General features: G+C 31.7%; 2 protein-coding genes across 2 annotated transcripts; one reads left to right on the top strand and one right to left on the bottom strand.

The window, feature by feature from the left end:
• The first annotated feature begins 3,094 nt into the window (after positions 1–3,094).
• On the top strand, positions 3,095–4,968 carry LOC126668130 (uncharacterized). Its single transcript, XM_050361347.1, has 4 exons — positions 3,095–3,437; positions 3,507–3,557; positions 3,638–4,167; positions 4,639–4,968. The coding sequence occupies exons 1-4, from the start codon at positions 3,095–3,097 to the stop codon at positions 4,966–4,968; spliced, it is 1,254 nt and encodes a 417-aa protein (XP_050217304.1).
• A 2,724-nt stretch (positions 4,969–7,692) lies between these two features.
• LOC126667495 (putative F-box/FBD/LRR-repeat protein At1g78760) lies at positions 7,693–9,554 on the bottom strand. Its single transcript, XM_050360485.2, has 3 exons — positions 8,498–9,554; positions 8,212–8,355; positions 7,693–8,035 (listed from the first exon to the last, which is right to left on the bottom strand). Exons 1-3 carry the CDS (start codon positions 9,377–9,379, stop codon positions 7,736–7,738), a joined length of 1,326 nt encoding a protein of 441 aa, XP_050216442.1. The 5' UTR covers positions 9,380–9,554; the 3' UTR covers positions 7,693–7,735.
• Positions 9,555–13,226: the final 3,672 nt, after the last annotated feature.

Genomic DNA, 13,226 nt, shown 5'->3' with positions numbered 1-13,226 from the left:
TTGAGCGCAATGTATGGGAGAATACATTCATGAGGCCCAGAATGTGAACCATATAACCGTGGGCCGGACACCACATTAAACCCAAAACCCTAAGGTAATGGGTTAGGTAGTCCATCCCACTTATATATTCCACATTCTACTCATATCTTTCCAATGTGGGATTTCCATCACACTTAATATTCAACATAATTATTTTTGCGGATGCCTTTTTACAAAACGGTTATCGAATTTTAAAAAGTAACAAAAGGTTCTCGAACTATTTTTTTTTCACAAAATGATAGCAAAATTGTAAAAGTAACAAAATGGTTAACACACTTGTACTTTTTTACAAAATATTTATGAAATTATTACTTTTTTTACAAAATAATTACCGACTTGATGCCTATACAAATTTTTCTCGTCCATATCACCAAGCCGATAACCGTTTTATAAAAAAAATATAGTTCGGTAACCACTTTCCGATTTTTTTTATAATTCGGTAACTGTTTTATAAAAAAACCTATGGTACGGTAATTAATTTGTGTATTTTTATAATTCGATAACCGTTTATGTAAAAAAATTATAATTTGGTAACTGAAAAAATATTGAACCCTAATTTTTTTTTAACTAAATGATATCTGGTCACCATTTTGTTGTTCACTAATTTAAAATCAAATTAGGAATAACCATATATAGTGACAGTTAAATTTGCCATACCAATTCTTAGATTTATTCATAAAAAAAAAAAAAATCTTAGACTTAAGTGGTAAGTTTATCTCAACTTGCGAATGTTGGTCAATTTTGACAGTTTTTAGTCTTACAGTTAATTCAGTATTTATACTTGTTTCTTTTTATAAATTTACTTATTTTTAATACGTAACTAAAGGAGTGCTGTTTACTCCCAACAATATTTATTTTCTAAATATCAATTTGTCCCTTAAATTTATAAATTATGGTCAATTAAAACCAAAATTAATTTTTGATTATCAATTGACTCCCTCAACTTGTCAATTTTTATTAATTATATCAAATTAATATTGTAGGAGGCTTAGTAACACAAATAAAGTTTTTTTCAATATAAATTAAAACTTTCATTATTAATATAAATTAAAACTTATAAAAATACACCAATTTTCATTTTTTTTTCCAAATTCATACACGGTGTTGACGTGACATTCATTCATTGGTTAAAAATGACCACCATCTCAGCAAATTACAACTATTTAATGAGTGTCACCTCGACACCATGTATGAATTTGGAGAAAAAAAGAAAGAAAGTGGGTGTATATTTATGATAAATTTTAAAAAGCATAATTAAATTGTAAAAATGTAATAACTCATAAATTAAAGGTAAAAAACAGCTTCGACGGCAGAATGTCTCTCTCCCAAAACCCTAACCCTAAACACAAAACCACCGCAAACACAACCATCAACCACCCCATTCCGGAAACTACCCAACGACCACAACATAGCCAACTTCAACATTGTCAGGATGTGTCTCTGCCTGCACCAGTTTTTTACTTTGAGAACTTTCCTGATGAATGGAATTATCTTCACCTGCAACAAGCGTTCTTAAAATTTGGAGTGGCAGACAGGGTTTCATTAGCTAGGAAGAGGAACATCAGGAATAAAAGGTTTGGTTTCTTCCGACCAAACCCAGAGGAGGATTTCTCAACGATTATTCATCGTTTGAACAAGGTTAACATTCGTATTAGGGCTTTTCTTTCCAAATACCCACATGGAATTTGTTCTGATTCAGGAAATCTGCCACAACCTCCAGTTACTCCCCATGCTCCACGTCCGATCAACAAGCCATCAAACCGTGACAGAAGATCGTATGCTCAAGTAGTATAAAAAGGTCCAATGATCTTTGTTCCATCTGCTAGCTCGATTTCAGGCATCACTCTATCGTTGATAATTGATGTCAAGGATGTCAAAACAGTTCTACTGACTACTATTTACCTAAAGTCAAAAGGGATATCTTTTGCGACATTATCGTTTTTGGGGGGAACTGAAATTATGATAAGGTTTGATTCTTTAGAGGCAAAACAAATTTTTGAATCAATTCAATTTCCTTCTCTAAGTGATTTTTTTGCTTCTTGCAAACATTGTGAGAGAGATTCTGCTAGCACATCTCGTTTTATTTGGTTGAATATTGTGGGTACTCCTATTTATGCATGAGAGGAGGATTTCTTCATGCAAATAGGAAATCGATATGGGGCTTCGATTACGGCTCATCCTTTGATCCTTACTAAAGAGACACTTGATACAGGTTCAGTTTTAATCTCCACAACTAGAGATTATATCTTTGAGTCGCTTCTCGTTTCAATTGAAGGAAAGGATTTCACCATTCGTATTTCAAAATCTGATTTGCCAATAATCTTGGATGATGGTTTTTATCCAGAATCTGATTCTGATTCTTTGGCTTACTCGGGTGATAGCAAAAGTTTGGACTCAGAGAATGATAAAGGCGTGCATGATGTGCATGATTCTGTTCAAACCAAGGGTTTCACACTAAACTCATCTGCTGCGTTTGATAGCGTCCAGAATTTGCCAATAGCTGCGGTTGGAAATTCTTTTGCTAACGTCCATGATGTTGGTAACACAGACAATGGGGTACAATCTGATGCTGCTGTTTTTACGTATAATGAAGATCAATCTACTGCCGATGTGTATCCTTTGGGTTCACGTGATGATCATCAATCCTATATCAATTTAGCACCAGCAGATTTCAAAGGGTTTATTAGCCAGGGACGCAGAACCAAGAGACTTAATCCGGCTGGGAATTTAATCTCTTTGACAAACATTAACAATAATTCAGAATCTTCTTTTTCAAATGATCTTATCAGGAACCGGAATCGTTTGATTACAGCTGATTCTAAAGCAAAAAAAGCTTGGAAAGTGGGATTGCATATGGGATTGTTCTCTGAAGAGCATGAAGTAGGGATTATTCAATTACTATCGCAAAGTATTGCGAAGGAGAGATCACACAGCCTGTGAGTTTTCTGTTTCCTCTAGGTATGTCAATTTTGATATGTTGCACAAATTAAATTTTGTTTCTTGGAATTGTTGTGGTGGGTTATCTTTTACTCGTAAGTCTCATTTTATTCGCTCTATGATTTGTTCGCAGCAACTTTCTCTCATTGGTTTGATTGAAACTAAACACGAAATGTTTGACGATTTTAGTGTTCGCTTACTTTGGCCAAACTTGGATTTTGATTTTTGTTTTGCTCCTTCTACCGGAGCTTCGGGAGGTTTATTATGTGTCTGGAACAGAAATTTAATCTCTCCTTCAAGGATTTTTATAGCTAATAGATGGATTAGCTTAGATTTTTTATGGAACATGGTTTATGTTAGGTTCATTTTGGTCTACGCTAGTAACTGTCCTACCGAGCGGGCATCTTTATGGGGAGACATCCTTTCCGGTCTGAATTCTGATATGATGTGCATTGTGGTGGGTGACTTTAATGAAATTCTAGATCCTTCATAGCGTTTTAATTGTACGAGGTTTTCTCCTTCTATGTTAGCCTTTTCTGAATTTATTTCATCAGCAAATTTGGTTGAGTCTATTCTTCATGGTAGGTTATTTATTTGGCAAAATAGGACATCTATAGATCGAAGATTGACAGATGTTTTGTTTCTCCGTCGGTTTTTACAGTTTGGCCGAACTGCACTTTGAAGGCTCTTCCAAAATCTTACTCTGATCACATCCCTATTCTTTTTTCCTCTGAGATTGCAAAAGATTGGGGTTCGAAGCCCTTTAAATCAATTAATGCTTGGTGGAGCCACAAAGACTTTGATTTGTTTGTTCAAAATTCATGGAGTTCAATCTCTGAAAGGCTCCCGAATGCAAATTTGGTGATAAGATTGCGAGAGCTCCGGTCAGTTATTAAGAATTGGAATCGTGAGGTTTTTGGAGATTTAAATGTGAAACTTTCTTTGGTCCAATCTGAAATCTCTGCCTTGGAGGCTACAACCGATTTTCAATCTCTGAATGAGGAGGACGGCAATCAGCTTGCTTCTCTTATGGCTGATTTTGATAAACTTTCTAAGCATTTGGAATCTCTATGGCAACATAAATCAAGGCTTAATTGGAATTTAAACGGGGATCGGAATACGAAATATTTTCATACAGTTGCTTCCATCCATTCACGGAGTAATATTATTTCTGATATCTATATTGATGGAGTTTGATACAGCTCTCCGGATTTAATCAAGCAGAGAGTGCATTCCTTTTTTAAGGATTTATTTTCTCAGTATTCTTTCAACAACTTTTCTCTAGATGGCCTACCTCTTAATTCTTTATCTGATATCCAAGCAGCTTCCTTATCTATTCCTTTTTCTGAAGAGGAAATTCTTGCTACTTTATTGGGTTGTGATAGCAATAAAGCTCCGGGTCCGGACGGCTTTAATTATTTTTTCTACAAGAAGGCCTGGAAAACTTTTAAGTCTGACAAGTAGTCGTTTTTGATAAGTTCTTGATTCCTAGTTGTTAAGTGAGTTTTGTTCTTACTTGAGGACAAGCAAGAGTTTAGTATGAGGAGGTTTGATAGGAGTTAAATACTCCTATAATTAGGGTGTCTTTTCGTATGTTTTTGTATGTTTTCACCTCGCTTTTCAATGACAATGTGTACTTTATAGCGTGTGTGTATGTTTCAGGGAATCAAGAATATTGCAGAGTGTTTTGAGGCCAAAAGAGTGAAGAATGAGCCAAAGCGGAAGTCGAGTGCGGAAGGTGCAAAAGTCGGAAGCAAGCAAAGTTCAATCTCCCCCCATGAAGCATGTCTCGAATCGAGACAAGAGGAAGTAGAGAGTGTCTCGATTCGACACACTAAACAAAAGGAGGCAGATTGTTCTGCAAAAGCATGTCTCGAATCGAGACATGTAACTTTGGTGGATGTCTCGATTCGAGCCATGCACAAGGAGGATTCTCAGCTTTTGTTCTCACACTCTCACATATTTCCTCATTTGGCCAAGCATCCTTTTTAGAGTTGTCTCCTATTTCCTCATTTGTAAACACTATAGATATCACTTTATCCCTTTTTTAGGTCATGGATGATTTGATAGAGAATTTCTAGTCACCTTTAATATGATAGCAAGCACTTTTCTCTCTAGTTTTTAGTGTAGTTCTTATTGTTCTTATCAAAAATACCAAAGGATCATCTTAGTTCTTGGTGTTCATATAGTTAATTTCCAAATTTTGCCATTTTGGGAAAATTCCATTAATACAAGTATTAGTTTATTTATTGAAGCTACATTATCTTGTTCATGCTTTTAATGTTTATTGATTATTCCAAGGTACCTAATCTTTACTCTATGTTTAATCTCTATTATTGTTTAATTAGTGGTGTTGTGATGATGATTAATAGCTAAACCCCTAGTTTAGGGGTTGTTAATGATGTTTTGTTTGTGATTAGTTGGCTAGGGTTTTATTGAGATTAAGGTTTGTAATGATTTGTATGCTTAATGCCTAGGATAGATTGATCCTCTAATCCTAGGTTTAAAAGTTAATTAATTAGGCGAGAGTCATTTAATTACCCGGAATTAGCAAATCATTTAATTAGGACTTAATCACGCGAGAGCGGTTTAGGGCTTAGTTGGTTATAGGTTAGCTTCATGATTAGATTCGATTGGTATTATCGAAATCTAATTACGCGAGAGTGATTTAGATTTCGGTTTATTAATCTAATTTCAGTTAGTTCTAATTGCGGACTCGAGAGAGCGGATTAGGCAATTTAGGAAGACTTGACCCTAACCTAGTATCTCAATTGACCCCGGTTACCTAGGAACGCTTTGAACATTATTAGCAATCTCTAAACGCTTTTTACCTATTGTTTGAATCCATTTGTTAATTGTGAAGTTTTAGTTTAATTTCTAGTCCAAGTAGTTAGTTCTATTGTCTTACTTTTGTTGAACTCAAACAAATGCTTTTTATTACTAGACGAATTAAGATTCAAGTGAAATACATTCTCGCTTAATCCTCTATCTCTGTGGGTACGATCACTCAGACTTAAGTCCATTATATTATTACGAGTTGCGTATTTTTACCAACATTTTATCGATATCGATTATGCCGGATCGATGGAAGATAGAAGAAGCACCTCAGGATACGTCTTTATGATAAGCGGAGCAGTAGTGACTTGGTCTTCTCGAAAGCAACCGATTGTAACACTAAGAACAACTGAAGCTGAATTCATTGCAGCTGCAGGAAGTAGTTGTCAAGCAATATGGATGCAAAGGGTGCTAAAGAAGATTGGCTACATGGGCAGTGAGAGCACTGTCATTTTTTGTGACAATAGTTCGACAATTAAGTTGGCAAGGAACCCGGTGATGCATGGCAGGAGCAAGCACATTGATGTGCGCTACCATTTCTTACGGGAGCTAGTGATAGATGGAGTTGTGCAGCTTCAGTTCTGTGGTACAAGGCAGCAGATAGCAGACATCCTCACCAAACCGCTCAAATTGGAGTCATTTCAGGAGCTAAGAAGGAAGCTTGGAGTGTGTGAACTACCACAGGTTAACTAGCTGCAAATGCAGTCTAGTTCAAGGGAGGAATGATAAGTACTTAGTCAAATAAGAGTCCTAGACTTTAGGAGTGTTTGTTAATTGATTTAGTCAAGTTAGTTTCCTTATTTTTAGTTAGAACGTGGGCTGTAGTTTGTTACAGTATATCTGTTTTGTTCTCTATTTATTTGATGCACTTTCATAAAGAATAAACAAGTCATTCCCAGTACTGTTATTTGCTTTCTTTTGAATTCTTATTGCATCTAACAAGGATGGCCTGTTAATTCATTCTAATGCTTACATGGATAAATCTATTGCCACATCATATATTTATCGCTAAAATAAACTTCTGTTAATTTGCTATGTTTTTTTGATATTTTTTTACGACAGCATCATATTTGAGATCCGAAATACTTCAAGTGTCAACAAGAGACACAGACTATACATGAAGGTCATTTTCATTTTTGCACCTTTTCGCAACTTGTCTCCTATTTACTTTTAAAGGATTTCTTTCTCTACGTAAATTGTGTTTATATAAAATTTTCCAAATGCACATTTATACTCCTGAACTTTACACTTTTGGTCAACTACATACACACACAAATTTAATTAGGTGATAATCAATTTAACACTTAAAATTGATCTTTTCTTTACATTTCATGCATTTTCACTATGTGCAATGTGCTAGATCCACTTGCCTGGACAAAAGGTTGATTAGTTCCATAAACCTTAAGAAAAGAATGATAATTTCTTTTGACAAATAATTCAAATAAATGAATAATTTTTTTAATTTATGATATTTAATCCCATCTTAATTATATTTTTATAATAACTTTACTATTTTTTGTTGTATTTGTAAATTAATATTGTTTTTATTATAATTAGAAATAATAATTATTTAAAAAAATTGAGATCCATTAAAAATATAGAATTAAAAAATAACTTTGACATCAATAACTATTTATATTAACCTATTCTTAATTACGTAGTATTTACTAAAGTATTAAAAGATAAATTTATTAGATTTGATTAAAAAAATCATAAGTTTAATATTAATTTTTTTAAAATAAAAAGAAATAGTTTAGAATATTTTTATTGTTTAATAAGCATCAGTTGTCACATACTGCCAACAATATTTTAAATACATCAAAATTAACATAATTAATTATTTAAATATTAGTAATCATAATATAGTTCACACTTCACACATTATAAAAACTACTTGAGAGCTAAAGATCAATTTATAAATTAATCAAGAAAGTGGAGACCACTTAGAATGTTCAATTTTAACTTGACATGTCTTTGACAACACTGATAACTTATTTAAAAGCTCTTCTTTGAATGGTTCCTCATAATCGTTAGAAGAAAATGCTACGATGTAACATTTCTTCAACGCCTTTGCGTTTTTCAGGATGTATTCTAGAATTTTCACATCTTCTGAACAGCCTGAGTAACCATTATATTCAAACTTTTCGATGGACGATTTCAAGCACTGGGGAACACCATTTTGCTCATCATCCCAATATTCTGATGAAAAAAAATCTTTATAAATCTGCAAAAAGAAAATAATTATTGCAGTTGATGTTAATTAACATAGTTCGACATTGAGTAGCGAAGTTACAAAATTGTTTCAATAGTATATAATAAAAATAGAAAATATGACTATTATTGCGGCTAACAAAAACATTTAATTTACACACTCATATGCATATAGATGATGGTACTAACCTTACTGAGTACAAGAACTTTTAAATTTGGTGAACTTCTGAGCATATCAAGCAGATTCGGCATGCCAACTTGAAAATATTTGACCACCAATTGATTCAATTTAGGAAAAGAAGGCAGATTGTTGTTGAATTCATCGAACAGATACTGAAAGTTAATTAAATGCAAGATTAAAAGTCTGATCGCCAAATTAAAAAAAAAAAAGATAGTTATAAATATTAAAATTGTGAAAGTAAATTTCCAAAGAAAATGTGGAAATGAAAACAGTGTGTTCAAGACACATACTTACCTGAAAAATGTTTGGAGATAAGGCTAGAACTTTAACAGTAGTGCAGATATTGGTGACAAATCCAACGATGCAAGATTGAATTGCGGTATCTAATTTGAAGTGAAGATAATCACACAAACATGCTTCAAGATAAAGACGCACACAATCTATATCTATAGTGTGCGAATTAGCCTGAATTGTAGTGTGTGAATTAGCTTGAATAGCAGCTATTAGACCGCCATAACTATCAAGCTCGACAAATTCAAGTTTAGGCGCATCAACAACAAACTTCAAATGTATGTTTTCCATTTCGAATGGATAATTTAGGTGAATCTTTAAAATTTTCAATGAAGAAGATCGGATATGGATAGGAGCGGTCTTAGGAGTAAAAATCAATCTATATAAAATCAATTCTTCAAGATTAATGAAGCTTGATAACATCCTTTCAATCATACAATCAACTGGAAACCTCATTGATTCGAGACGAAGGATCTTGAGATTCGGCATAGATATATTTATTTCTGGAAAACCTGCTCGTCGGATGCAAAGATCCAGCTCCTGAATTTTATATGAAATCGCAGCTTCAATCCATGACTTTAAGCTTGAACTCGAATACTCTCCTTCAATTTTAAGTCTAAATGTTTTGACAAGTGGGAATGAGCGAAACGTCAGAGCCGTGTTTACGGAATCCACGAATGAGTTGAGGGTATCATCAACTGGACCGTGTAGATCAAGATCAAGATCGGCAAGAGAGGTCCATGTGTGTCTCCAACTCCTCGACAAAACGCTGCTTCTCACCGCATCTTTTGTTGAGAGATGTGACAATATTTCAGAATGAATTTCCTCAGGTAATTTGCTCAAAATATCTTCATATGCATTCTCCAAATCTTTTTCACACCCCATTTAATTGTTGGCAATCACAGAATTAGAGTTTAAAGAATCCTTCTCAACGTTCAATATAATTTTTTTTTTGGCCAAAGATTAAAAGATATATATAAGAATCTTCACAATTGATTTCGAGTTCCTTTTATGTTTTTGGTAATATGCATATTAAATAAAATGTGATCTTTATCAAATTACAATATTCACAACATACCTTATTTGAATTTAATTTTTTACATTCTAATTAGTTGGTAATGGCTAATTATTTTTAATAAGCAGCTTAGCTATAAATGCCATTAAAAATATAAAATGTAGAATCAAAGAAAATCGAAGAAGTAGTTTTAATTATTCTAATTTACATTTTTTTTAAAAATATTTTACAGCAGTTATAATGTTACAAAATATAATATGTGAGATTATTTCAGAAAAAAACCAACTCTAGGATCTTTTATACCCTGTAAAAAATTAAATAATTTGTATTCAACTTATATAAAGAAGATCTTTTGTCCTTTATATTCACACTCACAATCATTCTTACATTCTTTAATGATCTTTTTGTCAAACATTTTTTAATGTTTATTGCTATAAATATTACAAAACAATAACGTATAAAATTGTAAATTAGAAATATCACTATCAGAAATGGTAACTTCACACTCAAGAAATTGCTCCTACAATGTTTTTTTGATTGCTGTATGAATGTTACGAAAGTGGTAATGTATTAAATAATTCAGTTTATTAGCTATAATTTAGGGCTGCAAATGCTAATTTTTTTTCTCATGAAAATATAATGTAGTTTTAGATATTTTGGTTATATACTTATAATAACAACTTTTACAGCTATGAATATATTATTTTAAATCATTCTTATATTTTTTCTTTTAAATTTATAAAATAGGACCTTTTTTTCCCATGTAGTAATATGTGGCATTCCCACATTCATTTTGATATATTTCCTTCTTCACAATCATTTTCATACTTTCGTATTTCTTTCAATATTTTAGAATCGTTATAACTCTCTAATTAATGACCTACTACTAATTTTAAAACTTAATATTCACAAAAGGTAATGATTTCTAATTCCTTTTATGTTTTTGGTAATATGCATTTTAAATAAAATTTAACCTTTATCAATTTACAATATACTCAATATACCTTATTTGAATTTAATTTTTTACATTCTAATTAGTTGGTAATTGCTAATTATTTTTAATAAGCAGCTTAGCTATAAATGCCATTAAAATTATAAAATGTAGAATTAAAAAAAAATCGAAAAAGTAGTTTTAATTATTCTAATTTATATTTTTTTTTAAAAGTTCACAGCAATTATAATATTACAAAAAATTACATCTGAGATTATTTCAGAAAAGAACCAACTCTAGGATCTTTTATACTCCATAAAAATTAAATAATTTGTATCAATTTATATAAAGAAGATCTTTTCTCTTTTATATTCACACTCACAACCATTCATACATTCTTTAACGTTTTTTTGGTCAAACATTTGTAATGTTTATTGCCATAAATATTAAAAAATAATAACGCATCAAAATTGTAAATTAGAAATATCACTATCAGAAATGGTAAGTTCACACTTAGAAATTACTCCTACAATCTTTTTAAATTGCTATATGAACGTTACGAAAGTGGCAATGTATTAAATTATTCAGTTTATTAGCTATAATTTAGAGCTCTAAATGCTAATTTGTTCTCATGAACGTCGGTTGGAACAAAATGATTTTTTTTGTCCAAACATCTGACTGTTATAGTCATTTGACCTAAGTTATATATAGAATTATAATTACTAAACTATAATAATCATTAGTTGATTTTCTGAAATAATTGGCCTAATTACTTAAAAAAAACCTCCATCTTATAACAATTTTTTTATTCATATCCTCACTTAGAAAAAAGTTCATTTATATTTTATTTTCAATTTTTTGTTTTCATCTCTACCTTAAAACATTAACTTGAACATTTTTTATTTAAAAAAATATAAAAGAGTCCTTCATTTTTTGACTTATATTCTAATTAGACTTTAAAATTATTAATAGTACAAAAATATCTTCTTCTATATAAAATTAAACTAATAATAACCTTTTAATGTATAGTAATTATCAATAATTTTTTAAATACAAAACCGTAAAAGCATATAATTTTTTATAAAAAAAAAATTATTTTTCAGTCCGAAGAAGAAATCCGCTGCTCCTCATCCATGGAGGAACAACATAAAAGAGGAGCAGCTCCTCCTTCAGCATATCGTGCTCTTCCTTCCATGGGAAGGAGGAGCGATCTACTCCTCCTCCTTCATGTGAAGGAGTGATCTGCTGCCCCTTCACATGAAGGAGGAGCAGTGTTCCTCCTTCATGTGAAGGACGAGCGATCTGAGGAGCATAATCTGCTCCTCCTCCATGTGAAAGAGGAGCAAACCTGCTCCTCTTCCATGGAGAAGGAGCAGCAGGCTCTTCCTTCAGACGGGAAAATAATTTTTTTTATAAAAAATATTTATTTTTACGGTCTTATTTTTAAAAATTATTGATAATTAATATAAATAAATAGTTATATTAGTTTAATTTTATAAAAAAGAAGGTATTTTTATTTTATTAATAACATTAAAGTCTAATTAGAATATATTAAAAAAATGAATGACTATTTTAAAATTTTTTCTAAATAAAAAAAGTTTAAGTTAATGCTTTAAGGTAGAGATGAAAATGAAAAATCAAAAATAGATACAAATGAACCTTTTTCTATATAAGGGTACAAACGAAAAATGTTACAAAGTGGTGGTTTTTTAAATAATTAGGCCGAAGTAATTTAAAAATATTACATTTATATAAAATAAATTTTAAACTAAAATTATATTATTTATGAACAAATATGATTTCAATCATTTTTTATTAAATATAGTTTAATTTATTTAAAATAAAAAAATTGTCAACAAATAATTATTCGATCATTTAACAGTACAATTAATAATTTCTTATTACATAAGTATTATATAATATATATATGATCGGAAAGTTATCAAAAACTTCATTCATTAAACAAAGTGTAGACACCTATTTTTCGGAGAGGTAAAAAGTGATAAGGAACTGAAGCGTCCAATGATGATTTCCAGAGAAATCTGTCCGGGTGACGAGCTTTTGATTTGCTTGCTGGAATCTAAGCAGGCTAATCTGTGCACAGCTGTAAACTTGGAGGATTAAAACGTAATTTGGCGTGCATAGCCCATAAAAATCCAAAGAGATTGTAATCTAAGTCTAGAAATTGGACTAATTGCCATATCTTAGAAGTTTATGGGCCAGTTTGCAAGTTTGATGGACTGAAATTGACCTTAACCAAACCCATAGGACCTTAGTAACCTTTTTAGCACTTTTAGGCACTAAAATAGACTTTTAGCAATCTTTTACTTAGCCACCAATCTTTAATACGAATTTAATTAATTAGATAGAGTTTCATGCTAATCTTAACACCTAATGACTTATCACTTAACAATTTAAACCCTAGAAGACTCTAATCAAACCGTAAACCTAATTAACCACTATAAATACAGCGTTAAGCTAGCCTGGCTAAAGTTGGCTCACAAACCATAAAATTTACCAGTAGAATTCGGACACCTCACACACACACACACACACACTAAATCCAGTCCTGAAAACACTAAACACGTGTTGATTCTCCAAGAACGCAAGCCCTGCACAGATTCGAAGCTGGATTCCGCATCCACTTCGCCAGAAAACGAGCCAAGGACTCAGAACGGTATTTCTGAGGACCCTCTATATTGTTCTTTTGATTTTGCCATATTTTTCATGTATAATTGTCATAATTGTTGTACTTGTGAACTTTAGGATGCATGTTTAGCCTATGA

The sequence above is a fragment of the Mercurialis annua genome, linkage group LG2 (genome assembly GCF_937616625.2).
Source record: "Mercurialis annua linkage group LG2, ddMerAnnu1.2, whole genome shotgun sequence".
In the NCBI taxonomy this organism is placed as follows: Eukaryota; Viridiplantae; Streptophyta; class Magnoliopsida; order Malpighiales; family Euphorbiaceae; genus Mercurialis; species Mercurialis annua.
Note: the sequence above shows the minus strand (reverse complement) of the source record. Positions and strands in the feature narration are given on the sequence as shown.

Bases quoted from the DNA above. Each gene is read 5' to 3' on its own strand.
- LOC126668130 (XM_050361347.1), top strand. From the start codon at position 3,095: ATGATTTGTTCGCAGCAACTTTCTCTCATTGGTTTGATTGAAACTAAA. The intron at 3,558-3,637 runs GTAGGTTATTTA...CGGTTTTTACAG, and splicing joins GGTTGAGTCTATTCTTCATG to TTTGGCCGAACTGCACTTTG. The intron at 4,168-4,638 runs GTTTGATACAGC...TGTATGTTTCAG, and splicing joins CTGATATCTATATTGATGGA to GGAATCAAGAATATTGCAGA.
- LOC126667495 (XM_050360485.2), bottom strand. From the start codon at position 9,379: ATGGGGTGTGAAAAAGATTTGGAGAATGCATATGAAGATATTTTGAGC. The intron at 8,356-8,497 runs GTAAGTATGTGT...ATTAACTTTCAG, and splicing joins TATCTCCAAACATTTTTCAG to TATCTGTTCGATGAATTCAA. The intron at 8,036-8,211 runs GTTAGTACCATC...TTCTTTTTGCAG, and splicing joins AAGTTCTTGTACTCAGTAAG to ATTTATAAAGATTTTTTTTC.